The 27,501-nt window shown below is 34.4% G+C and overlaps 2 protein-coding genes across 2 annotated transcripts in view; one reads left to right on the forward strand and one right to left on the reverse strand.

The window, feature by feature from the left end:
* The window catches only part of LOC149808437 (elongation factor 1-gamma-like), a 51,351-nt gene extending 45,547 nt beyond the window's left edge, over positions 1-5,804 (reverse strand). Inside the window, exons 1-2 of the mRNA XM_089977185.1 lie at positions 5,720-5,804; positions 5,404-5,553 (exon numbers count right to left, since the gene is read on the reverse strand). Coding sequence (XP_089833311.1) covers positions 5,404-5,553; positions 5,720-5,731 — 162 coding nt within the window. The 5' untranslated portion in view covers positions 5,732-5,804. The remainder of the gene's footprint in view (positions 1-5,403; positions 5,554-5,719) is intronic.
* On the forward strand, positions 5,799-27,126 carry LOC149808438 (calcineurin subunit B type 1). The gene is made up of 6 exons (XM_089977200.1): positions 5,799-5,899; positions 12,253-12,292; positions 12,996-13,172; positions 17,973-18,032; positions 22,225-22,409; positions 24,165-27,126. The coding sequence occupies exons 1-6, from the start codon at positions 5,897-5,899 to the stop codon at positions 24,210-24,212; spliced, it is 513 nt and encodes a 170-aa protein (XP_089833326.1). The 5' UTR covers positions 5,799-5,896; the 3' UTR covers positions 24,213-27,126.
* The last annotated feature ends 375 nt before the right edge of the window (positions 27,127-27,501 follow it).

A 27,501-nucleotide genomic window follows, 5' to 3' on the forward strand; every position in this document is an offset into this window, starting at 1 on the left:
TATGATACCTCTCCCATCCCAAACTACCATACATTTATAAAAATAATATTTCCATATTCTGTTGGTAGTACTCAAGTTCTTTGCAGATGGCTGTGGGTAGTCTTAAGAAAGTGGGCATTTTACGGGAAGTCTTTGCAAGGTTAAAAGCTACATGTATTTTCAGAGCAGTATAATAAATTTCCATGGAATGGAAAATCTAAATAAGAAATACTACTTCATAAAGTTATATACTTACTACGTTACCTATGTTGCAGTGGTAAATCTTATCATCCATACATGGACGTAACTATATGGGTAGTCATGTGACTAGTAATGCAAATGCTGAATACCAGATCATAAATGCTTTTGTTGTATTCTTGTCCATTAAACAAATAACAAAACTGTACTCTCAATTTCTGAGAAGATAAATCATTTTCCTATCAAATTCTTGAACAGGTGGCTCGATGTAAGGTCATTTAAGGGATATTGGTATTGTGAATAGGCTTAACAACAAGGTGTATATTTGGTTTAGCCAAATATCACATACAGTACTTAACAAGAAGATGAATTATTGACTTAATAACTCATCTAAATTTGCACGTATAACCGGTTTTGTCAAAAAGGTATTTTTATGAACTAAAACACGCAATTTTATATTGCATTTTGCACGCACTAGATCGAGGCATTGTGATAGTACTGAGCTATTGCACTGTAATTGTTATCCTACATGAAGACTAAGCAAGATGCAATGAGCTTTACACTATTCGTATTCGGCCTTGGTAGAAATGCAGTGGTTGTCAAGGAATGTGAAAGTCTGCTGAAGGTGGGATTGGTTTAACGAAATGAATAAAAACAATAATGCTGACAAAACAATAAGCAACTTCATTTCCTGAAAGAGACTGGACTCTCATTTAATTTATTTGGACCCTTGACTAACACTGCATTCATCCAATGAAACATATGCCAACGGAACTTCAAAATGAACCAACTTGCTTATCAGAACACGATTCCATGAGGAAAAAGACATCAAAGTATATTCTAACACAATCAGAATTAAATTTGTGGACAAATGTTAAAATGTGCTGCCAAGCGCTTAAGACATTCCCTAAAATTTAGCTTGTCACTCCCATCAGTTGACTGGGGAACACGTTACACAACGCGGTTTATTCTGAAAGTCACACGTCAACATAAACAACATAAATGTCAAGGTAGACGTCTGGCATTCTGGGACTATAGTTGTTCAGTACAGCAGCATAAATAATATCCACATCTGAACCTCGGTTAATTTTCAGGCTGGTATAATTGTAGTTAAAAGTAACTAATTTATTTGGGCACAAAGTGTTTCAACACCATTTGAATCAACATTAAGTATACCATCTGATTAAATCTGCTAAAACAGGGCAGTTTGTTTTTAAATGTTTAATCACATGAGTCTGACGTATCAATAAAGTATGGCAAAATCTCCGACATGAAATCACCGTATCAGTAATATAAAAAAACACATGCAGTGCAAGCATGACCACAACCCTCTGCTTGATTTGGCTTTTCTTGCATGTCTTTTATTGCTTCAGAATTGCAATAAGACTGAAAAGCTACACATATACATTCAGAAGACAGTGACGTACCAATGCACAACTCTTGGACGACCATCGCATGAATCCAATCCAGCGAATTAACCTTTATTTTCACCATTACGATCACAAACCCTTTCTATTATAATCCACCAGATGGAAGACTAAGTAGCCTATTCTACCAGATTCTACCCTGCAGTAAAAATTCATTAGGGTCTAATAATCGTACCGAACACAGCACAGAATCTGTGTTATCTTTCAGTAACAGGGAAATTTAATAATGCGGTATCATTAGTTGTTGTTGTTGTTGCAGGGTTTAACGCCATTTTTCAGCACAAGATAGGCTATATATGGCAGCCAGTATTAATGGTGGAGGAAGAACCCGGGAAAACCCCGGAAAGAACCACAGACCCACGAGAAGCTACTGGCAAGCTTTCTCACATATCCACATTGGCCGAATTGGAGACTCGAACCCACGCAGACAGAGGTGAGATGGCAATGATCCGTAACGGAGAGCGCTTTAGACCATTCGGCCACTCGGGGCCCCTGGTATCATTAGTTGAATTTCCTCAAAATAATGAATGCATCATGAAAACATTATTTATAGTATTGCAACTATTTTCAAAAGTTGTAAATAAAATGCTCTCACTCAGCAAATACATACATGTATTTGAGAGTGAGATCGAGAGGATGGGGGTAGGTTTGAAGATTGAATATTGTTTAATCTTCCAGGACCTTTGAAAGAAATTCTTCAGGTATTAGATGAACTATTATGATTTTGGCACAAATCTTTATATCGTTGGCATGAGCAAAGTATTAAACAGTGAAACATGTTTCTCTTCTCTTGCCTTCTTCACTGTCATCATTATTAACAATGGTAAATCTCTAGTAAACAATACTGTATTCACAAGTTTCTTCTTTCTCATCATCACAAGTGATAATGTTATCATTCCGTCCTTCACCACCATGTTTTTCACCTCATCACCAATGATATAATGTCAATTAAAGTATCATTTGTACCTATCTAAATGCTAAAAATAAGCAATTTTTTCATTTGCCATCTGCCTTTGCTCTCTCATCATCGGAAAATCATTTTGTTCTCTCGCATCGTCATTAATTGTAATGTCTCATATTATGTATTGATTTTATCCATCATAACTATTTTCTCTCTCACACACACATAACCATCAATGGTTAATCAGTGGTATAAAGTATCAGCTTTTTTCCTTTTCTACTGTTTTTATCTTCTGTCATTATCATCCTCATTATAATAAATAGTACATCTCTCATACAAGTATCATATTTTCTTCTTCACTATTATTTTGTTATGAAAAAACATCAGTACAAACAGATGATCTTACCATTTGGCAACCTCTAGAAAGATGACCAAACACATTTTTAAATCTACTTGGTCCAGCATCCGTCCTTAATATTTGATGTGATGACATCATCAACCATTATTTCTATCCGAACTTTAACTACATATTTCTAATCTGGAAATTTATATAAAATTATAGAATGATACAATATGAAGAAGAAAAAAAACATTTTATCTTGTGAAATCACTTTCATGTTATTCAACCCATGGTAGAATAGACTACTTTGTATGGTGGGTTCTAATAAGAAAGGGTTTGTGACCGTAATGGTAAAAAAAAAGGTTAATTCGCAGGATTGGATTCATGCGATGGTAATCCAAGAGCAACGTCACTGTCTTCTCAATGTACGTGTAGTTTTTCATTCTTCTTGTGATTCTGAATCAGTAAAAGATGTGCAAGAAAAGTCTAATCAATCGGAGGGTTGTAGTCACGCTTGCACTCATGTTCATTTATATTACCGGTAAGTTGATTTCATGTCAGAGATTTTGCCGTACTTTATTGATAAAATGTTTAGACTCCTGTGGTTTAAAACCTAAACTTTGATCAAAGTTTTCAGTGATGCCATGACGGGAGAAATTGATATGTACTATTAAGGAACAAGCAACTTCTCTATTTGACCATAATTTAGTTGTCTCCTTTGATTTCTTTGCAGCATCAAATATGGACTCCTACTACTTCCAGGACTCATCCTCATGACGAACATGAAAATTACATGTACACGTCGTTTTTCAGCATGTACAGAATACTGCTAGGCTGCATGTCAATACGAGTTGTTTAAATCATTTGTACACGAAATAAATTCAGTACTTTTAGAGTCAATTTGAGACGCAGACGTGAAAATTCACTGAGAAACAAATCTCAGATATCGCACGGCATGATTCATGATTAGTCCTTATTCCTACATGTAAGACATAGCACATGTTGATTTTGTTTAGGTGCTATGACTTATTATCCAAGTAACGGCCTTGTATAGCATGTTCCGATGTCAACGACATCGGAATAAGTAATCAAAGTTTCAGAACATCTCACACACTTGGCAGCCTATATCAATACTCTTCCACTAATTTATGTGTAATTAATATACTTACTGTGCTGTCTTTATCCTAGCATAATGAAAATATGATACTAGCAAATGGACACATTTTCACGTTCCGTTGACATGCATTTGAATTTGTTGCAATGTGACAGTAGTTGAGGTATGCCGAAGTTCAAGTAGGTACGTGTTGGGGAAAAGTTTCTTGAACAAAACGAACCCTTTTCTTAAAGTTTTAATAGGCATATATTTTTATTCATTTCGTTCAAGAATATTTCAACTTAACCCGATTTTGGCATTCCTGACTTTCATCCCTTTCCAGCCAACTGAAATGTAGGCCAAAAAAAACTTGAAAATAGGTCCATTTTTGTGAGAATTTGAATTTATTAGAGAAAAGACATCAAAGTAAAGTCTGACTAAAACATTAAGACTTTACTTTGTAGAAAAGCGTCGTTATTTTATTTGTCATATCTTTAAATATTCCTGAAAATTTCACTTTGTAACGATGTTAGTCGACATCAAAACAAGTTACACAGCGTCATTAGTTAGGCTGCAAGACCCTGACGCCCACATCAAATATCAGCGTCAGGTCTTACATGTAGGACTAGATTAGTCCTACAATATAAGACATGGCACATGTTGGTTTTGTTTTGTTTTAGTGCCATGTTTTACTATCCAAATAATGGCCTTGTATAGTGAGTTCCGACGTCGTAGACATCAGAACGAGTAGTCAAAGTTTCAGGAATATCTCGCACATTTGGCAGCATATATCGACACTCTTTCACTAATTTATGTGTAATTAATATACTTACTGTGCTGCCTTTATCCTGGCGGAATGAAAATATGGCACATGCAAATGGTTGCATTTTCATGTTTCATTGATATACATTTGAATTTGTTGCAATGTGACAGTAGTCAAGGTATGCCAAAGTATGTTTAAGTAGGTTCATGTGGCGGATATGTTTCTTGAATGAAATGAAATGTTGGTTCACAATATCAATAGGCAAAATATATTTTTATTCGTTTCTTTCAAGAATAATATTTTAAGTTGACCCAATTTTGGCATTCCCGGCTTTCATCGCTTTCTAGTCAACTGAAATGTAGGCCAACGAAACTTGAAAACCGGTCCATTTCTTTTCTGAGAATTTAAATTTATTAGAGAAAAGACATCAGAGTAAGTCAAGTCTGACAAAAACATTATGACTTTGAAGAAAAGCGCCGTTATTTTAGTTGCCAGTTGAAATATTCCTGAAAATTTGACTTTCGTTACTATGTTAGTCGACATCAAAGCACACTACCCAGCGCCGTTAGTCAGTCAGTAAGACCATGACGCCCAAAACATAAATATCAGCGTCAAGGTCTTACATGTAGGACTAGATTCACGATGTGCGGAACGAACGACAATTACTGACATGCCATGATAGTTCTGTGAAATGTATCGCACCTTCCCAAGAGGAAACTTGGCTAAAAAATCATCAGATTTGTTCGTCTCACCGAAAACGAAGCTAGTGTCAACGGTCACTTTAGCGCCACTGTATTCTGCGGCGATAAGTGCCTTGTAAGCTCGGAAGTTGCCTGGATACGTGTACAGGGTCTGGAAAAAAAGGAAATAATTCCATATTTACACTTTTTGCATTTGAATAGAAGTACTGAAAGTGTCAAATTTAAGGAAGATAAAGAAGAAACATAAAGATTGTATTGCCATTTATATATCATTATTCTGATGAATTGTGATATTTCATTCACCCTTTCACACTTACACCTGAAGCCATTGCACCGGCAGGAAAAGGAAGTTGCACATATTTACATTTCCGTTCCTGCGTTCTAGTTTACCGAATTACCCACTTGCCCGGATGTGTCTATAAGAAGAGATCGACAGCAAAAACTCTTAAACAGTGAAATTCGATTAGGACTACACAGTAACTACAGCATTAAAGATGGTATGTGGAAAACATCACTGCAAACTCAGTCAAAGAGCGCACTCATACCTGATAATAGTACTTATTTATATCAACCGTATATTCCAATAGAAAATGCGAATCTTGGGCAGTAAAATAATGGGGGTGGGTGTTAGATTCTTAAAATAATTGGTACGTCAGCTCTGGTCATCTCTGGTTTGAACAGTTCAGATTCATAATCGTGATTATTTCAAAACATTAATGTAGAGGCTGAATAAATATTTGTTTTTTTACTCTTCGACCAACAGGCTGTAACGGTGTACTATTTAGAGTTTTTGCCTTTGCGAACAGGCTTCATGAGTGGGTGGGTGTGCTAATATTAAACTTGATGTTTAGATCGTATTAAGTGGAAAATGCTGCATTATTTACTTAAAAATTAATAACAAACTTGAGTGGAACGTGCAGGTGCAACCTGTTTTGCTGAAAATTTATTTATAACAGCTACAGTTATCAATTTGATACTGCATTGTATGGACATATATAACAGCAAACATAATTGAGTGGTTTGTAATTATTGCATTTCATAAAGAATAAACAAGCAGAAATTAGTATTTTATGTTGCATGCACAGATAGTCTTGCTTACACTGCCTAAACATCCCAATGAAATGTAATAGATGCTGCCATTTTTGGTCTTTTTCCATTCAGTACATTCCCATCACCGAGTCATGTTACACGTCTGTAACCTAATCACTATCAAAGTTTCCATGTTAAATGTACAGTCGTGGTGATAGCAAAGAAAATTGTAAACTTGCACAATACACACTATGAATTGAATTATATATTTGCTTATATTTCACCACCTTGTCCATAATAGATATGCTGCATAGTTCTGTAAATGTTATTCTGTCAAACTTGACTCAACACCCATATAAAGATAATGAAAATTACATTAGCTCTATGTTGTAAATATGCATTCTACTTCTTTCTAAGCCATATACATATATATTGATTTTGCTTGCAACTTTGAGAACAACAGTACAGCTCACACAATTTTTTGAAACCCAGTTATCATGGTGGTCACTTAATCCACTCAAGTTATATTCCTGATGATCACTTCTGTTTAAAAAACAAACAGAAAACCTTATTTTCACTTAAATACAAAACATGTTTGGCCCTTAAGGGGTAATGGCCCAGTCATATGGGTAATATAAATTTACATGTACACATTTATAAACTAGATAATTGTTCATAATTAATCTGACTTCAGCTTATTGTTAAAATGGATAATAATTAAAGAATTTTCAATTCATAAAGAAATGACTGCTGATGTGGTCTAAGAGGTTAAGGTACCAGTGGTGGACATCGCGATAAACTGCCACATTGCAGACATCATATTGATATGATTCAAATTGTTAAAGCAATGTTTAATATCAAAATCAAACACATACACAATGACAGATTAACAGATCTAATTCTTATTATTTTGATTCAGGTATTAAAGTATGTAGTTTCATGTTGTAACTATTGGAGTGTTTGGCTATTGAGAAAAAAACCAACATGCAAACTAATTTCTTTGAATAATACTTAGCATGTTTCTGCATGTGATATACAGCTTTGCATCTACTTAAGTTAAGTCTTAACTGTTGCCTAGTGAATAAAGCCTTTGACACATATACTCAGATATGCATAAACACTTGATTTTTAATCTGAGGTCGTATGCTTGAGCCCACAGGTGGGAAAATGAATTTGTTTTCCTCTATGACCCTGATGTCTAGTACTTTATTAAATTTTTTTGCCACTTATGAACATTTCCTGATTTTAGTTTTTGTATGTGTGGTTTCATAAATGGTTGAATTTTTATGTTAATTTTGAAGATTGCTCAGAATTGTCAACATATTCTGCATTCAAAAAACATTAATGAACATTTTATCAGTTTTTTAAAACTTACAAAACATAATCAGAATCATAAAAATTTTTTTTGCCAGCAACATCTATATGGATTTGTCTGTTGAATTGTAAAAGACAGGAATAAATTTTGATACAAGATACATCTATTGCAAGGGAGCCAAATAACCATGTGCTGTTGGATTCATTATTAATAATAACTCATCAGATTAATTTTTTGTAAGTACGGTGTGACCTCTCTATAGCATGCTCCATTATAACACAATTGTGGCATGGCTTCTGTAGTTTAATAGATTTTTTTTTGTACACGAATTAGTTTTTCTTTAAAGTACAAGAAATAATGTATAAAAAGTTTATTATCATTTTGAGGAAGGGACCATGTTTGAATTTGAATATAAAAAAATCATGGCATGGCTCCAGAAATTTGTACAAATTTCACCATTTTCTTGATGTTTTGTGCCAAAATAAACATTATTAGAAACACCAATATATGAACCAATGACAGTGGGACTTTCGAGAACTTTGATCTTAGTTTATTGTTGAATGATATCAGCTCATAAGTGTTGATCTTTTTTTTTATTACTGATCCATGAAAAAAAGATCCATATCTGTGTTTGTCTTAAATGCATTCTATGTATATTTGTTGGCATATGTTTGTTCTTTGAACTCTGTATACAACCAAGCATCAGATATGTGGTGGTTGATAAAAGAATCATGGGATTGTGCATTCTTTTGTTGTCTGTGCTGTAGTTAACTAAAACTTAAAGTCTAAAAGATGTCCAAAAATATGAAACACCCAAATAAAATAAAACACATTTGCCATTTAAAGCTCATTCAGTGAAACAAAATGGGAATAAAGTCAGTCAGAAGTACTAAAAAGTACTATTCACTTGGCATGTAGCTCAAGTTTGCTATGACCTTCGCCACCCAATTTGAGATATTTTGACATTTTTGTTATCAAAATATCTAAGGTGAGGTAAGGAATGTCAGAAAACTCAGACTGCCCGACAGATTGCTCAGCCTCAGATGAACTTGGCCTTCAGAGTGTACGTGTCAAGAGCTCTGCTTTCTCAGAAGAAAACAGTCAGTGGGAACTGGTCTTGTCAGGAGGAAAATAAATTCTGGTTCCTCTGGCATCACAAATAACTGGTTATGCACTCAGCCTTGTTCAAGGAATCAGGGTTCTGATGATTTATAGGGTTATGTATATTTACTAGTAATCTTTCTGGTACAATTAATATTCTGTTTGCTTGTTTCTCATGCTACCAGTGGGTAAATAAGATGCCTTTGAATAAAGCACCTGAATGATTAGCTGATTTCATGTATGCCATATAAGAGAAAATCATTAATCATATAAAAATTAAGAATTAATCTGGTAAGATATGAGAAACTGCATACTTTACATGAAGTTCATTTCTTTTGATTTGTGGAATGTTATGACTAACTGATCATGAATTGTAAACAAAGTATAGTGCAACATGGTCAGAAACAGGGAGTTTGACATGTATACAACCATGTACTCTACAGTGTAATCTAGTGTCAATTAGTTCTTGTACAAAGGAAAAAGTTTAAACTTATCTTTGATTTGTGGATGTACATATTGTTGCTTTAGTGATATAACTTGCATTTGTGATAAATATTGATTGTTTTGTGTGTGTGTGTGTCACATTTTGTATCTTGTCACAGTCTAGTCATTTGCAATGACATTGGTACTTTAGAAATAGAATTTATAGTGATCCAGACTTACACATTAAAGTCGGCTTGCATAGGACAGAAAAATTGAGCTTGTCCAAGCTTGATATCTAAACTCAAGTACAAAAATAGATACTAGTACATGTAACATGAAATACGGGTTATTTTAAGGAAATCAAGTTATGTTTATTTTAACTTTAGTTTTCTTTTATCTTTGTTGGTACTTTAAAACAATATTCCGATGACCAAAGTTTAAAATTTTTTTTATAGCATGTTACATACTGGTATTTTCAATTTCAGACATGATTTTTCTCCATTTTAAAGTGGAATATACTTTTCTACTGACGAAAAGTCAGATTCTTCATGTAGTCAATTTTTTATATCATTATTGATCTGGTTTTAAAAATACTGTCTGTCTCATCCCATTCTGCAACAATCCTTGTAAAGTATTCATTTTGTGTATTATTTAACAGATTAATGTTATTGAAGAACAAGTTGATGTGACAATGAACGTTGTGAAATTCTGAATGTTGTTCAAAGTTTTGTAATTTTGTTATTTATTTGAAATGACTTTCTTTTGAATGAAATAACATGTTTGCAATATATTATGATCATAATGTCCACCTGGAACAGTTTTGTATGACATGAGGTCTCACTAGGATTTTAAAACTATGAGTCCAGGACTCCTGATTTGGCAAAAATAGGAATTGCAAAATGCTCATTAATGGTCTAAACAATTAATACGGAATTATACTGAATTAAGTTGAGAGCATCTTGGATTGTATTATTGTGTATTTATTATTGTGATATATTAAAAGACTGTTATCATATAGCCACATGCCAGGCCATTGGCACATTCAAGACTACAGACTACAGGCACATCAACACATTCAGTATTGGAATTTATTTCGAACACCAATGGAATTCTATTGGAATTTCAAACGTTTGTACGTAGGGTTAGGTGATAGAAACTTTAGGACTGTTTGGAATTTAATTCACACACTGTAAGTTCCTTTTTAATTTTCACTTTGTATTCTGTGGATGGCTATTTTTGTCCACTTAGATTATGCTTTTTCCTCACCAGGGGTTGGCATGTATGCTTTTGGGAGGACAGTACTGTTCCGAGAAAATGAGTTCACATTTTCCCATACAAATTACAAATGCAGTAACCTTTTTATTATATACTCATTTTTTTATTATTTATACCTAAGGCTTATTTATAACAAAATACACACTTGAAGCAAAAAAGTAATTCAATTAATGCTGGATTAAAAAATCAATACACAATAACAATATTAATGCCCACATAGCACCGCCAGCGAAGTTTGAGATTAGTCATGCACTTGATAGTTAGAATTGTCGTTTTGGTCTATTTACCGGTAAAATTTAAATATAGAGTCATATCGTGAATGAATGCACATTGAAGGAACTCTTCCATTTGGTCTGGAATGGATGAATTTTGTTTTTATGTTGATTCAGTTCAAATTGGCTTTTGTGATTATGATGGACTATGTCGATTCATTGTAGAGTTCAGTTGAAAATGTACACAAAACTCCAGTACAGTTTTGGTGTGTATCAGGTTTTGCAGGCCATGTCATTTAGATTTTCAGAACTAAGAAAGTACATTTTGAGGAAATTCAGGATCCATGTATATATGTATGTTGATTACCATCTTATTATGAGCTAAAGAAGACATATTTGTGCCGTGTCATTTGCATCTTGCTGTTGGAGGGACCCCCAGCTAAAATCTGTATCATACAGTCTCTAAGTACAAATGGTGCTGACCTGACATCCAAAATGTATGCCATGGCAGCCATCTTAAAAATCTTGTTATCACAACTGTATGTGAATATAAAGTCTTACTGACTTGTCCAGTAGCTCTTCAGTGAAAACGGTGCCAATCTGATATCCAATATAGCCACCACTGCAGCTATCTAAAAGTTCTTGTAATTGTTGATGCCCCTGAATGGAATTAATGTTTTAAAAATATTTGTATCTCTACTCTGTCCAATCGGATAGCCAGATCAGCATGGGGTTTTAACCAGTAGACTTCTTATGATACAGTACTAAGCGTATTGATCATCAAGACATGCTGTCGTCACTAAGAGACTTTTAATGACGTCTACTTTGCCCTCAGTGAAAATGTTGACAAGCTGACGTCCAGTGTTTATACCACAGCAGCTAATTTAAAAATCTTGTTCATGCTGAGGAATATAAGAGATGGTTTTTTTAGTATTCAACAGTTGAAAGGAAAAAATAGTCTTATCTTGAATTCCTTAAAATTCTTTTTGCCCATTAGACATTTTACAGATATTTCAAGCCCTGATTGTGCATAGAATGGTAATACTTATGCACATGATACTAATAACAGATTACAACTTCATGCCCCTTTGCCCAATGGCATTTAAGGGCATAATAACCTTTACATATTGGAAGTGTAAAAAATATATATATATTTGGGGTTTAATAGCGTGCCCTTTGTCAGGTTTGGTTTTTGTTATTTTATGGCACATCAGTATATTGAAGATTATATTATACCGAGACAAACTGAATTAAGTACATTGCTCCACAGACAAACCACAGTAGTTGTTCCAGGCAAATCCAGTAGTGGGAATCAAACCTGTGCCCTTCTGGTCATGAATCCAAGGCCTTAACCACTGAGCTACTGCTGCTCCCTGTTGTCATATGTACTCCAAATATTGTTGTGAGGAAGAATTCAAAGCTAAATAAATGTCTCTAGCTTTCATGTAAATATAAATCTTAATACAGATGTGTAAAGTTTTGTTATCTATTTCAGGGTAATGAAACTTCACTTCCGATGGAATTATGCTCAACTTGTAAGTACTGTTATGGCTTGCTATATTGTTTAAATTTTAGAAAATTGCACATTATAAAAATACCCAATTTCTCGATTTGGACAAGAAATTCCCACATGAGAGGAGTTAGGTTTGAGGTTCAGTTTTTTTTCCCTTGAGACATTACTGAGTGAAATATTAGAAAGAACTAATACAAATGAAGCATGTATTCACTGCAGTTATTTTATGAGAACCATTTGACTATACTGTAATACAGGACACCATTACTCACACCTTGTGACTATTCAGTCCATAGTAAGACTGCTTGCTGGTTGCTTTATGGCATTAAAACACTGCATTCTGGTCGGCAATACACACAGTCTTTTTGTTCTATTCCAGACATTCCTGTTGAGCTCAAGTATAAGCAGATTTTACCAAATTATAAGGGCCCAGGGCCCAACTTTGGAATTGTAGGAAAATCCTTGAGTGGAATTCTTGTTTACGGTTAAATTTTCTTTTAATCACTCTTTGCTTCCATAACATGCTGAAAGACCAATTTTTGTGTCTAAACCAATAATCTCAATCATTAGATTAGAACTTGTAGTACTGTTTATTAACTTTAAATGGCAGTAGTTTCATGTGCAATTCACTTGAAGCATGGAATTAACTTCATAATTTGTATATAAAAAAAGTAATGTACTTTTTAAGTGTTTTATGACTCAGCATTTGTTAACTTTTGTTTCAGTTGATGCAGAGGAAATAAAAAGATTGGGAAAAAGATTTAAAAAGTTAGATTTAGACAATTCTGGAGCTCTGAGTGTTGATGAATTTATGTCTCTGCCAGAATTGCAACAGAACCCACTGGTACAACGAGTTATAGATATTTTTGACACTGATGGAAATGGAGAAGTAGATTTTAAAGGTCGGTATTTCAGAATATAAGGTTTTCATAGCTGAACTTAAGCTTTATCATTTGAAGCAACTTGTATATCCATGATACAGTGGAACCTGTCTTGAAAGACCACCCCTTCTGCCAAAACATAATGGTCTCTCATGACAGGTGGTCTCTCATAACAGGTTATAACACTATATAATCTCTAAATCTGTACATGGAGAACCTGGTCTCTCAAGACAGGCGGTCTCTCATAGCAGTGGTCTCTCAGGACAGGTTTTACTGTAGTTGCAATCAAAAATGAAACTTTTAAAAGAAGCATGGGAATACTGTTGATGAGTTTTTGTCTTTGCAGGCCATTCTAGTCATGTGATTCGATACAAACAAATTTCTTGTGTGCTATGTTCTTATTTTGTGGTGGCTTCATCCTGTTTAATTATGCCAAATCCATTTTTTCTGTTGTTTTAGTGTATAATTTTCTCGTTTTGAATATAGCTATGTTCTTCCTGATGGTATACAAAGCGAGTTGCTTCCCTTGGTCAATTTAGACAGTTGACTGGTTAAGCTTATTCATGAGTTGACATCTTTGTCTCATTTCATTTGATGGTAATGAAGACAGTTGTTTCATTGATTGACATTATTATCATACCATGCCGGGGGCCCCAAGTGGCCGAGTGGTCTAAAGCACTCACCGTTCTGGATCACTGCCATCTCACCGCTGTCTGCGTGGGTTCAAGACTCAGGCTCGGCTAATGTTGGTATGTGAGAAAGCTTGCCAGTAGATTCTCATGGGTCGGTGGTTTTCCTGTGGTTTTCCAGGGTTCTTCCTCCACCAATTATATTGGCTGCCATGTATAGCCTATCTTGTGCTGAAAAATGGCATTAAACCCTATAGCAACAACAATCATATCATGCCATACAAGATCAGACTTGTTTAATTGGATAATTACACCGATATGAACTAGTATGTACACTAAGCAGATGCTGAAAATATGAGACAAATGGATGAAGATGTTGAAGTTATGTCAGGTAATGACAGCCAATTAAGCATTGTTGTTTTGGGTTTAATGCCGTTTTTCAAGAAATGATAGGCTATACATTGCAGCCAGTATACTGGGTGCAGTGAGAACCTGAACAAATCCTGTGAAGAACCACCAACCATCAGAAAGCTACTGGCAAGCTTTCTTACTCAACCATGCTGGGGCCCCGAGTGGCCGAGTGGTCTAAAGCGCTCTTCGTTACGGATCACTGCCATCTCACCTCTGTCTGCGGCGGTTCGAGTCTCGGATTCAGCCAATGTTGGTATGTGAGAAAGCTTGCCAGTAGCTTCTTGTGGGTCGGTGGTTCTTTCCGGGGTTTTCTCGGGTTCTTCCTCCACCATTAATACTGGCCGCCATGTATAGCCTATCGTGTGCTGAAAAATGGCGTTAAACCCAACAACAACAACAACTCAACCATGCTGGGCAAGCCTAAGACTTAAACCCACATGAATGGAGGTGAGATGTCACTGATCTGTAAATGCGAGCACACATGGCCCTGCCAGCAAAGTGTCACACTTACCATAGCAACATCTAGGGATAACATTGGTTGTTGTCCCATGGGAAATGGGAACGTGTTTGACTTTGATATTTAGTGGCAGGATCATTCTCCAAGTGAGTAAAGTTATTCACAAAAATGTTGCACTGACAATGCCCTGGTCATTGAACTAAGGAACATTCATTCCATCACCAAGACATTCGTCATAGTGGGCTAAATGAAGCATATGTATTTGGAAACATTATCTGATTATGCTTCCCAATTCTACATTTTTACCATGATTAGTTTCAGATTTGCAAAATACATGAATTGGAAGTGTACATATTTTGAACCCTTCCCAAGCAAATCTAAACCTGCCACATACCAGGTTAATTTACATCATCTTCTAATCTTCAGCAAAAAATAGTTGCATTGATGGAAAATATTTTATAGCTGACAGGAAAATTGAACTTACCAATGGGAGATTTGAAATTTGAGCTTGCCTAAAAACAGGACATCTCAAAAAAAGTTTAAAAAATTAGGTAAAAATTAGATCATTTTTTTAAAGCCTTGTTTTAATTTACAAATAAACAATTTATTTTTCTTTTTTTCTTCATAATTTTTGCATATTAAAACTTGTGCCAGTTATCATATTTGTCAAAAAGACACATCTAGTAGTATATGTAGATAGATATATTGTTGATTTGTTTTTTTCTTTTAACCCAATATTGGCTATGTTGTGCTGAGGAAATGGGAGTTGAGTGCCTTTCCTAAGGCAGGCTGAGGAAACTGACCTGAAGTGGCCTGGGCATATATTGAACCCACAACTGTTGTATTATAAGTCAGATGCTCGACCAACTGAGTTGCTAAGGCAACCAGATATGTACATAAGAAAGAAAGGAAAGGTCTGAATTGAGAATATAATGCATAGATAGTTGTAAGGGAAAGACAGACAAATTGTGAACAGAAGACTTGCTTCCCCATCATCAGCAATAATGAAAGTCTGGCTTGGACTTTATAGTGGTTTGTGATGATTCATTATACTCCTGAATGATGTGGAAACATTTATTCATAAAACTATGTGGCTCTGGTCTCCTGTAATTATTTACATAAACAGTAGACGATAAACACATTTTGTTGCATAGCACATGTTTTGGTACATACATAATGTACTCAGAGGAATTCATGTGACAGATCCTTGGCCTCTTATTTCAATGCATTTCTGTAACAGAGCCCTCATGAGTTATTATCAGCAGTTACCATACACACCTGTAAGAGCTGTTATGAGTTATGAACAATTATTATCTAGTCGCCTTGAATAGTTAGGAAGCTCAGCACATTTCATTGGACCTGAAAATCAACCAGACAATTTCATTGGACAGCAGAATAATTAGTGAGGATCGCACTCATTCACTGTCTGCGGCTAGGTTTGAACTAGACATTGCAGATCCTGTATAATTCCCCCAAAAATCAGAATTAAATGTAATCAACAAAAAGTTCAAATATAAATCTTTATTTAGCATTTGTCAAACATTGTTTGAAATAGTAAGCTTTATACCTTTATCCTCTTTAGATATGCAAATGCTAAACTATGTCTATTTTTATCTTTCTTGTATATAGTTTGCATTGTAGTTTCCCATCTGATGTGGCAGAACATGCTTCAGGTCCCTTCTAATCTGGCCAAGTGCACTTCAGGTGCTCTTTTGTTCAACTATTGACCATGCTTTTTTTCCATGATCCATACAAAGATATTATGTGTAAGGTCCTTCATTCTTTCCTATACCATTGAAGCTAGGAACTTGAAACTTGGATCCTTGGTAGTACTACATGTACTAGGTTCCCAGTAAAAATGTACAGTAGTAGCTAAAATACATAAAACATCTAAATTTTGTTAGTAATCACTACACACATCCCCTTAGTGCAACAATGATGAAAAAGCAGTTTTCTGAATAGATGATTTTATGAAATTTAGTAGTCATCTGAGATAGGGAAAGTCATAGCTTGTGGCTGTATTAGGTACCACAGATAGGAATATAAGTACTATCTGTTTAGATTGTGCCAACACTTTTCATTTTACTTTTAATCTCAACAGGAGAGGAAACATAATGGGTTCATATGTTAGAAACATGGCATGAAAAGGTGCTGCAGGAAAACTTGTGTATAGTCATCATGAGCCCATGGGGTGTTTTGTAACCCACAAGATGTCACTTTGTCATTGCTTGGAATTTATTAAGATCTTTACTCTATACATTTCTCTATTTCTCTCCCTCTTCTATATATATATATATATATATATATATATATATATATATATATATATATATATATATATATATATAATAGAGAGAGAGAGAATAAAATGCCTTATGGAAATATGTTGGTCATACCTAGGAATTCTTATTTTCATTATCTTCAAAAATAATAAAAACATGAATTCCAAAGTACAATCAACATGTGTTTATGTTTTTACCCCACCCCTAGTGACATAGCCGCTGGGCAGGGCTGAGTAATTATGATAATCTGATGCCTGGAACAAATTAAAAATATTGATCATGTTTGTAAATGTTTACAATCTTTGTATGGCACAGATTTTTTATTCAAAATGTAACAGTTGCCCTAATTTACAATTGATCATTTAATTTCTTTGAACACTTGCTCTAATAAATTGTTGATACACTGTCACCTACATTATCAGTCATTTTACTGCTTGACTTGATATTGTTAAAGCTTAGCAACATTTACTGATCATGTCACGGTCCAATAAAAATATTGATAACAAAAACATCGCCACTTTAAAAAAAATCATAATGCTGTCTGACTCTCTAATCCAAGTGATGTTTCAATTGGTCATAACTGACCTTGTTTACTAAATAGGTGGAAGATTACCGAGTTGGATAATGGATCAACTCTTTGATTTCATTTCGGTGAGTCATGTGCTATCAATTACTAAAGGTTACTTTACCATCTTGCACATCTGTCTCATTTCTTAGCTAATTAAAAAAATCTTTCAATTACATTTAGTTTATATGTGTGAAGTATTGTTCCCAAATTTTCTATCAAGTACCTGTATAGCCTATAGGAATTTGCCTAATAACAGGGCCTTCTATCAAAATATTTTATATGACATACGCTTCCCAGTCATCAAGACAAAGAAATTTTTTATAGATGCTTAGATCCATTGATGATTAAGCAGCATCACTAGTCCATCTAGTAAATTTTCAAGAAAAAAATCAACATATAAGACATGACATTTGATTTCTGCAGGAGAGATCTTGAGAATACACTGCAAAAATAAAATCTAATTCCTTTTTTCAGAATTCATAGAGGGAGTATCTCAGTTCAGTGTAAAAGGAGACAAAGAGTCAAAACTTAGATGTGAGTATTCATTTCATTAGGCTAAATATTTAGCATGCATTTAACAGAGTGCAGTATGTAAATAGTACTTTCCCTGTGGTAACAGGGGCAGCATCATCAACATCAGTATTTTGTGCTACAAGTTTTGGAAGGACATAAGGAGTAGGAGTACATGTGAGACTTGTTTTCAGGCATACTGTTACATTGGACACAACTCTTGTGCTTGAATTTCAAATTGTAAAGTCATGGCACCATTTTAAGTTTGGATCCATTTTGATAAAGAGAAGAAAAAATGTGGAGATTTAGAGTCCACCATCATGTAAAAGAAAAACTGAATAGTACAAATATAAGATAAAACTGCTTGAAACAATTTACTTTCAAAGGTGAAATTTATGTATGTGATTTTATTTACATTTAGCTTCTGGTTCATGTCAACATTGTTTTGATGGGAAATAATCCGTATTATTTCATCTGTCTATTAAATGATGCTGTGTGCTTTAACTGAACATCTTTTATTAGAATTCCCAACAGCAAATTATTATTATTTTTCTGCTCAACTGGTTCTAGACCAGAAGAGCTTATAGGATCATCTGTCATCTGCTGTCTGTCAATTGGACCAAGTTTGTTGTCACTACTTCTCTTCAGCTACTGGATGATTGCCTTAAAACTTTATGTACATGTTTGTCGTATGGTTTTATTGGTCCCAAATAGAAATCATGCTGATTTGATGTCTAATATGGCCATCATAGCCATTGTCTTGAAAATCTTGTTATTGCTACTTCTCCTGAAAGAATGGTCATATCAGCATGGGGTTTTCACTACAGGATGTCATATAGACTTCCTAAATAAATATAGTTAAGATCTTATGCCCAGTGTGACTGCCATTAAAAAATTTTTGTTACAGTTACTCCATCTGAACAAAAAGTCATATTGACATGCAGTTTTCACAGTAAGACTTATTCTTATATGTCTAGTTGGTCCTGAATGAAAATGATGCTTCCTTGCGAATCCAGTATGGTTGCCACAGTCTCCATCTTGAGAATCTTGTTATCACTAATAATTCTGAATGGATGGCCATGTCAGCATGGGGTTTTCACTACAAGATGTCATACAGACTACTAATTCTGAATGGATGGCCATGTCAGCATGGGGTTTTCACTACAAGATGTCATACAGACTAATAATTCTGAATGGATGGCCATGTCAGCATGGGGTTTTCTCTACAAGATGTTATATAGACTAATAATTCTGAATGGATGGCCATGTCAGCATGGGGTTTTCACTACAAGATGTCATATAGACTAATAATTCTGAATGGATGGCCATGTCAGCATGGGGTTTTCACTACAAGATGTCATATAGACTAATAATTCTGAATGGATGGCCATGTCAGCATGGGGTTTTCACTACAAGATGTCATACAGACTAATAATTCTGAATGGATGGCCATGTCAGCATGGGGTTTTCACTACAAGATGTCATATAGACTAATAATTCTGAATGGATGGCCATGTCAGCATGGGGTTTTCACTACAAGATGTCATATAGACTAATAATTCTGAATGGATGGCCATGTCACCATGGGGTTTTCACTACAAGATGTCATATAGACTAATAATTCTGAATGGATGGCCATGTCACCATGGGGTTTTCTCTACAAGATGTCATATAGACTAATAATTCTGAATGGATGGCCATGTAAGCATGGGGTTTTCACTACAAGATGTCATATAGACTAATAATTCTGAATGGATGGCCATGTCAGCATGGGGTTTTCACTACAAGATGTCATATAGACTAATAATTCTGAATGGATGGCCATGTCAGCATGGGGTTTTCTCTACAAGATGTCATATAGACTAATAATTCTGAATGGATGGCCATGTCAGCATGGGGTTTTCTCTACAAGATGTCATATAGACTAATAATTCTGAATGGATGGCCATGTCAGCATGGGGTTTTCTCTACAAGATGTCATATAGACTAATAATTCTGAATGGATGGCCATGTCAGCATGGGGTTTTCACTACAAGATGTCATATAGACTAATAATTCTGAATGGATGGCCATGTCAGCATGGGGTTTTCACTACAAGATGTCATACAGACTAATAATTCTGAATGGATTGCCATGTCACCATGGGGTTTTCACTACAAGATGTCATACAGACTAATAATTCTGAATGGATTGCCATGTCACCATGGGGTTTTCACTACAAGATGTCATATAGACTAATAATTCTAAATGGATTGCCATGTCACCATGGGGTTTTCACTACAAGATGTCATATAGACTAATAATTCTGAATGGATGGCCATGTCACCATGGGGTTTAATGTCATTAAATGAAAATGGCATCAATCTGACCTACAGTATGGTTGCCACAATGGCAATCTTTAAAATCTTATTATTGTTAGTTCTCATAGATGGATAGCCATACTGTCATTGTGCTTTCACCAAAATACTTGTATGATGTCTGATTGGTCCTAAATGATAATGGTGTAATTCTGATGTTGAATATGGCAGCCAACTTGAAAATCTTGTTATCATTACTCATTCAAAATGGAAGTCATATAAAAATGGGGTTTTCACCAGAATTCTTATATAGCCTGGTTGGTCCAGTGAAAATGGTCTTGTTGCTATTGCTAGTCCTCTTAATTATTTTGACATGGTATTTTCATCAGAAGACATCTGGTGATGTTTAGTTGGTCCTAAATGAAATTGATGCAGACTGACCCTTGGTATGGTCACCATTGTGACACTCTTGAAAATATTATATTCTCTAATCCTTCCAAATGGATGGCTATTTCAGCAGTAGATTTCTTCTGATACTTAGTTGATACTAATTGAAAATGGTGCCAGTTATATGTAATATGGCTGTCATGTTGACTGTCTTGAAATTCTTGCTGTCATTCCTGAATAGATGGTTATATTGACATGGGTTTTTGACTCGAAAGTTTCCAATAATTTCCACTGATTCAAACAAAAATGGAGCCTAGCTGAGATCCATTGTGTTCATTATAGTAGCTATTTGAAAATCTTTATTGCTGAAGAATATCAGCGATGGTTTCAACACTCAGTTGTTAAAAGGAAGAATTGGTCTTATCTTGAATTTCTGGGGGGGGTGGTGGGGCTGATTAGGCTTTAGAGCATTGGTCCCTTAGAGGGAATGTTCTTTGAAAGTGTCTTATTTATTGTGCATTTTATCAATTTTAATGCCCCCATTTTGCTTGTAACAGTTATTAGCCATATTCTGCGGTGACTCTATATTCTTAGTTGAAGAATGCAAATTAATTGATAAATACAAATTTTGCTTAAATCTGTTTTGAAAGAGGGAATGTTCTTTGAAAGTGTCTTATTCATTGTGCATTTTTTCAATTTTAATGCCCCTCCCGCTTTTGCTTGTAAAAGTTATTAGCCATATTCTGCAGTGACTGTCTATATTCTTAGTTGAAGAACATAAATTAATTGATAAATACAAATTTTGCTAAAATCTGTTTTGAAAGACCACCTGACATTTCAGACCAGGTCTGGAAATTAAGAAACTTCTAAGCTTAAGTTCAGCATTGAGTTTCATTATCATCCAATCAAAACACTTTTTACAAAAGTAGGACTCTTTGCAATTGTTGAGTACAAATCTCAAGTTCACACTCAAGGAGTTTTGTTATTTCTATGCCAGATTTTTAGTACGCCAATATAATTTATGTATATATATATTGTTACAATTTCCATTGAGCAACCAGCTGTTTAGAGAGACATTTTATTGGCAGAAGAAGTGGTCTGTATTAATAAATGCAACTCAAATTTTTTATATTTTCTGTCTGTGGCATTATAGACAAAATTTGAATGTGTATCTATTGTTTCAAACTAAAGAAAAATAAAGTGGATTTATAATATTATGATCTTTCATGGTTTAAGCATCTCTCTCTCTCTCCCTCCCTCTCTCCCTCCCTCTCTTCCTCCCTCCCTCAGCCTATTGTCTTTCTAACAATATTAATATTGATGAACAGTTAACAGCCACACTGGCTAGTCCAGATCATATCTAATTCGAGATCAAAGCAAGTGATGCTTCTTAACTTGGCATTTTAACTTTGTACTGAGGTCATTAGACAGAAGCTTGGATTGTTTATTCCTGAAACTTAAAACAGGACTGAATTCGTATTTTAATCTATGACCTTACCTTCAGTTTATAAAGTGCACATTATCTTTTTCAGTTGCATTTAAGATCTATGACATGGATAAAGATGGATACATTTCCAATGGAGAGCTGTTTCAGGTTCTGAAGATGATGGTAGGAAATAATCTGAAGGATCACCAACTGCAGCAGATTGTGGATAAAACAATAATCCATGCTGATACAGATGGTGATGGCAAAATATCATTCGAGGAATTTTGTGCGGTGGGTCAGAGCTCATTTTGTTCTAAATCATTGAGTCACTGTGCTATTTCCAGCAATTCTGTAAGACTTTTCAGATTAAATGGTGCTTCTGCAGATTGATAGTGTTGGAACTGGATTTGTGGTTCTGTAGTTAGGAAGTGTTTGTCCTATTTTCTTTTAACTCGGTTGGATCAGAAGGGCATACACCATGCTGACACAAGTTTGTTAATGATACTTCTAATCTACTGGGAGGATGGCCATGAAACTTCTTCCGACCTTCATCAAACACATTCTTCACAAGAAATAATTGGTCCTTGATGAAAATGGTATTGCCATTGAGGCAACCAGCTTGATTTTTATTTCTATTACTTTGGAAGTTATGGCCATATGGATGTGAGGGTTTGTCAGAAAGACTTCTTATACTGTCTTGTTAGCCGCAACTGGCTGACATGGTGAATATCTTGAAATCTAGACCTGAAGCAGATGGTTGTATCAACATGGAGTTTTCACTGAATGATTTCTTATGATCTTGAGTTTGTCCTAAATCAGAATGGTGAGCCTCAGACATGCAATGCGTCCCCCACACTGGCCATGTTGGAAATCTTGTTGTCAGTGTTCTTACAGAATGGTTTATAATATTAACATGGGGTTTTACTTAAAGACTTTTATGATCTTTAGTTGGTTACGAATGAAAATGGTGTCAATCTAAGGCTCAGGTTGAGCTATCATGGATGCCGGCTTGAAAATTGGTTGGCTACTCCCAAACAGATGGTTTTATTGGTATGGTTTTTCACTGTTAGACTTTGAATAATTTCTAGTTGGTCTGGAATAAAAATGGCGCCGCTTAGACATCCAGTAAGTTTATCATGATGGGCAGCTTGAAAATCTAGTTATCAAACATATTTCATTACTTATTCAATATGTCTATGGTATCTTAAAAACACCTGTTTAGGTACCAGAATGTTAGCACAATGTTTAGAGGTGCAAAAGGCTCTACAATTTCAACATTATACAATAATTACCATGCATAAAAATGCCAGACTTTAAAGGTCAGTTCAAAAGGGCTAAAAGGCATGTGTTCAAGCCTTGGGCTTGGCTAATGTGAGTATGCAAGAAATCTTCTTTGTAGGTTTCCGTGAGTCAGTGGTTTTAATGGGTTCCAGTTATACTCTCTGCCATGTATAGCCTATCATTAAATGCACCATCACAACAACAACAAAAGGAGAAACATATAAACAGATCCCTTGATGGGATGATGTTCTACTATCCAAAGTGAATATCCAGAAATCCAAGAAAATTCGGATTTTCTTTTTAACTGCTGAATATTAAAACCATCTCCCTGAGATTATAGACTTCAGTTTTTTCATATTTGTCATTAAATTAAATTATCATTAAATCAAATTTAAGTGCATTTGTTCTCAGTTTGCATGGAGTTGAGTGTTCTTGTTAAAAGTGTTTTATGTCTGAGAAGAGGGTTTCCATTGTGGACAATGTATTGGATAAAATACAGATTTCAATGATTAATTACAGAATTAAATGTAGATACTGAAGAGAATGCAAGCTTCATTTAGTTGTGAAAGAAATGACTATAAAATATGTGGTGTTTTTTTAACTTTAATCATGAATTATCCCTTTGAGCAACAAACCTTATAAAATGTAAATTGCTGCAGTCACATTGTTTGTAAGCGTTTTTCAAAAATAAGTTCCTCACTTGACTGTGATGATATTTATTGCTGTCAAAATGTTAAATTTACTGACCATTTGTTTATTTTTCAGGTTGTTGGAAATATGGATGTTCACAAGAAAATGGTTGTGGATGTATAGTGATTTTAGAAAAACTATTCTAACTTTTTTCAAATTTTTATAACTATTATTATGTTTTTAAGAAATTTCCTTCCATGACAGGATTTGTGTCATTTTTGTAACTGTGTGTAAGCCTGCAGCAGTTTTCTTCAGTCTCCAGCTTCTCTGTCCTAGCGCCAAATGTGGGAGTTCTCTCAGGTGGAAGATCTGATCGCTGGAACTTGAAGTGCTCTCCCTTGCCTTTTAGAAAACCTGCTTGTTGAAGTATTAGACAACTTTTATTCTCTTTGTGGATAATACATCAGTGCGTTACTTTTCACTTGCTACATTTCAGGCCTGGAAATAATAAAACTCGAGCTTGAGATTTTGTTTCAACCAACCACAAACAACATTACTTCAGCAAGAATGTTTCTGATTGACTGTAAGTGAATACTCAGGCTCCAGGTTTTATGATCTCCAGGCCATGGTCTATTCTGTTCTTTTGCAGCCATAAGTAAAACCAATCATGTAAATTTGCCAGCAGATCTGGTTCTATGCTGTTTTAACTTTGAACTCTATACATGCCTAAATGCACAATTATTACTAGACATTTTTTTCTTTTCTGGATGTTGCTTATTTTTAGTTAGTTTAGTGACATTTTATTTACTCTGTCTTAGAAGACTTATTCTTGATTTGATTGTTATTCCAAATTATGCTGTAATTAGATAAAGATCAAGCCAAAATGAATAGTTTTAATCTGTTTTTGAAGGAAATGAGTCTTAATTGTACAAAAAAAAATTAATTGAACTTGGCTGAATTTCCTCAAAAGCTGCTTTCATCTAATACAGTTTCCACTGTACATCTGCAACTCTTTAACGAAAGAACTATATTTTTATTTCATGTGTAATTATGTGCAATATACGTTAAAGATGAAGTCTGACACCTTTCAGTAATTCTTTTGAATGTTAGGATCGATACCACACAGAAGAAACTTATAATCAGTTCTGTCTTTCATATATACTGTTTATTTCTTTTTACTTTATCACCATTTGATCATAATGAGCATATTTATTTAAATTCAGTTTGTTGAAACATTTTAAGATGTTAAATCTGTCTTTTTTTTATACCTGGCTTGTCAAGCCAGCATTTGTTTATTGAAGCCATCTATGCTTTTTAAAATGTTATATTTTGAAAAGAAATGTCAGTCATTTTGGGAAAATTTAAATAGAAAATATGCGATTCATGTATTTTGTGTAAATTCTGTTTGAAGTTTATAAGAAACAATTCTGCTGCTTATTATAAGCTTTAAAACTTTTAAAGACAAGAAAACTGCAGGACAGATCTAAATGCATCCTGTGCTTATGCACAAGAAATATTATGAAACAAAGTTTGCATACATTTTTGTATAAGGCTGTAAAGTTTGCTAAAATATATTTCAGTGTGCATGGTGGAAGATTTCAGATATAATTCCATTCAAAAGACAGTTTCGTCTGTATGTTTTAACAGCAGTAACCCATTAAAGCCATTTTACATATCAACCTCACTCCAGTCAGGATAGTTTTTTTCTTCTTCTGCATATCATTCTAGCCTGCAGTTTTCACACTTATATTTGGTAAGATATGTCTGTATTTAATACGTCTTGAAAATGTAGACAGAAGTGTAAAGCTCCAGTATGGTGATGACAAGGTTGGATTTCAACAACATATGCCCTTTATGCTCTATGATGTAACCAACATACTACTATAGCGTAACCTAGACAGTAAAAGAACTACATGAGGAGATATCAAAGTACGTTTTTGCAGAGCATTCGGGTGGGTACATATTGGGTTTCATGAATTCATACAGTTAATATGGCTAGTTCACAAATTATTGACAAACATTTTCATTTCAGTTACCAATTTGTAAATATTTAGAGAAAGTTACTTGGTCATTGAACACTTCTTCGTATCACATACTTACATTAAATTGATACAGCATTTGGAGAAAAAAATTCATAACTTTTGTTACCAGTTATTACTTTTACGTATAGTAGATCTTCTTTTATATTTCTTTTATTTATGTGGATTGATTTGTCACTATGTATCTACCTCTATTTATTAATCTGAGGGCAAATAAAGTGCAAAACTTTGATAATGTCATTTCATAACACAATATCTTGATATTTTTGTAATTCATAAAAAGCGCTTGGCCATGATTGCATTTGAATTTAAGAACTTAAGTATACTGACAAGCAAGTCTAGAAACCTTCATCTGTTCTGCACAAAATCAGTTTTTAAGAGGTGCAAAGGACACGGGAGAAGATGATCAGTTTATGTGACAGATTAAATCATACGTGCTGTGTTATTTATTGCAAATGTGAGGTTTTCATTTCGTTGCATGTATTGGCAAATTCTACAAAACCTTTTCAGTAAAGTGTTTTGATCATTCCAATGCAAAATTTGCACATAGTCTTACATCTGTTAAATCAGTAGCAGATAGTCTTACATTTGTTAAATCGGTAGCAGATACTCGTACATCTGTTAAATCGGTAGCAGATACGCATACATTACTTGCAGTAAATGAAGATAACATCTACATCATAAGCATCTTTTTACCATCCATCTTTGCTCATAAATTGAAGCCAACTGCAAGTAACATAGACCTTGATCTGCCATTGCATGTTTTCTTTATTCTTACTGATTACTCCTAGAAAAATGCATAGACCCAGATCTGCTTGGATATTGTGTGATATCAGACCTGGGTCTGTGCAATTTAAAGTTAGACTTTTCAACAAGTATGTGCGGTGTTTCTTTTCCAAACTAAATGAATGTATTTATTCTCTATGGAAATGTTTTTATTATTTAACATTTTCAGTTGATGTATAAATTTGTCATTTTGTGATATTGTAAATGTTGTTTTATATAATCATTTGGACTGTTCATTTTATCTCAAATATATTTAATTTCTTGCTTCTGAATGTTGTTATTACCTGTCTTTGTTATTACCAAAGAAATATAGAAGGACACCTTGCTCATCGTGTCCTCATTGTATTGGTTCTTTCTTCCCCCTCTTATTTTTTTCTGTTAAAATGCATAATCTTTGTTTTCTTAACACCACTGAACAAATGATCTATAAAGAACACAGATAAATGGGAAATATAAGTAGAGGTCATTTTATGCCTCTGAAATGGGGTATCTTGCATTTGAGTTGTTAACTTGTTTGCATGTGTGTTGGTGGAAAGCTTTTCAATTTTTTTTGAGGCACATGTAGCTCATTAATCCTCTTATTTATTTCATATATGGAATATAATATCATCATGTACACCCCTCCCTTTAATATAACTCCTGTCCTT

Source organism: Sinohyriopsis cumingii, chromosome 1 (assembly GCF_028554795.1).
Source record: "Sinohyriopsis cumingii isolate HCF-2022 chromosome 1, ASM2855479v2, whole genome shotgun sequence".
Taxonomy (NCBI): Eukaryota; Metazoa; Mollusca; class Bivalvia; order Unionida; family Unionidae; genus Sinohyriopsis; species Sinohyriopsis cumingii.

What these genes read in the sequence shown, in the direction of transcription:
- LOC149808438 (XM_089977200.1), top strand. An exon ending in TGGAGAAGTAGATTTTAAAG is followed by an intron (nt 13,173 to 17,972) that starts GTCGGTATTTCA and finishes TCCTTTTTTCAG; the next exon opens with AATTCATAGAGGGAGTATCT. An exon ending in CATTCGAGGAATTTTGTGCG is followed by an intron (nt 22,410 to 24,164) that starts GTGGGTCAGAGC and finishes TTTATTTTTCAG; the next exon opens with GTTGTTGGAAATATGGATGT.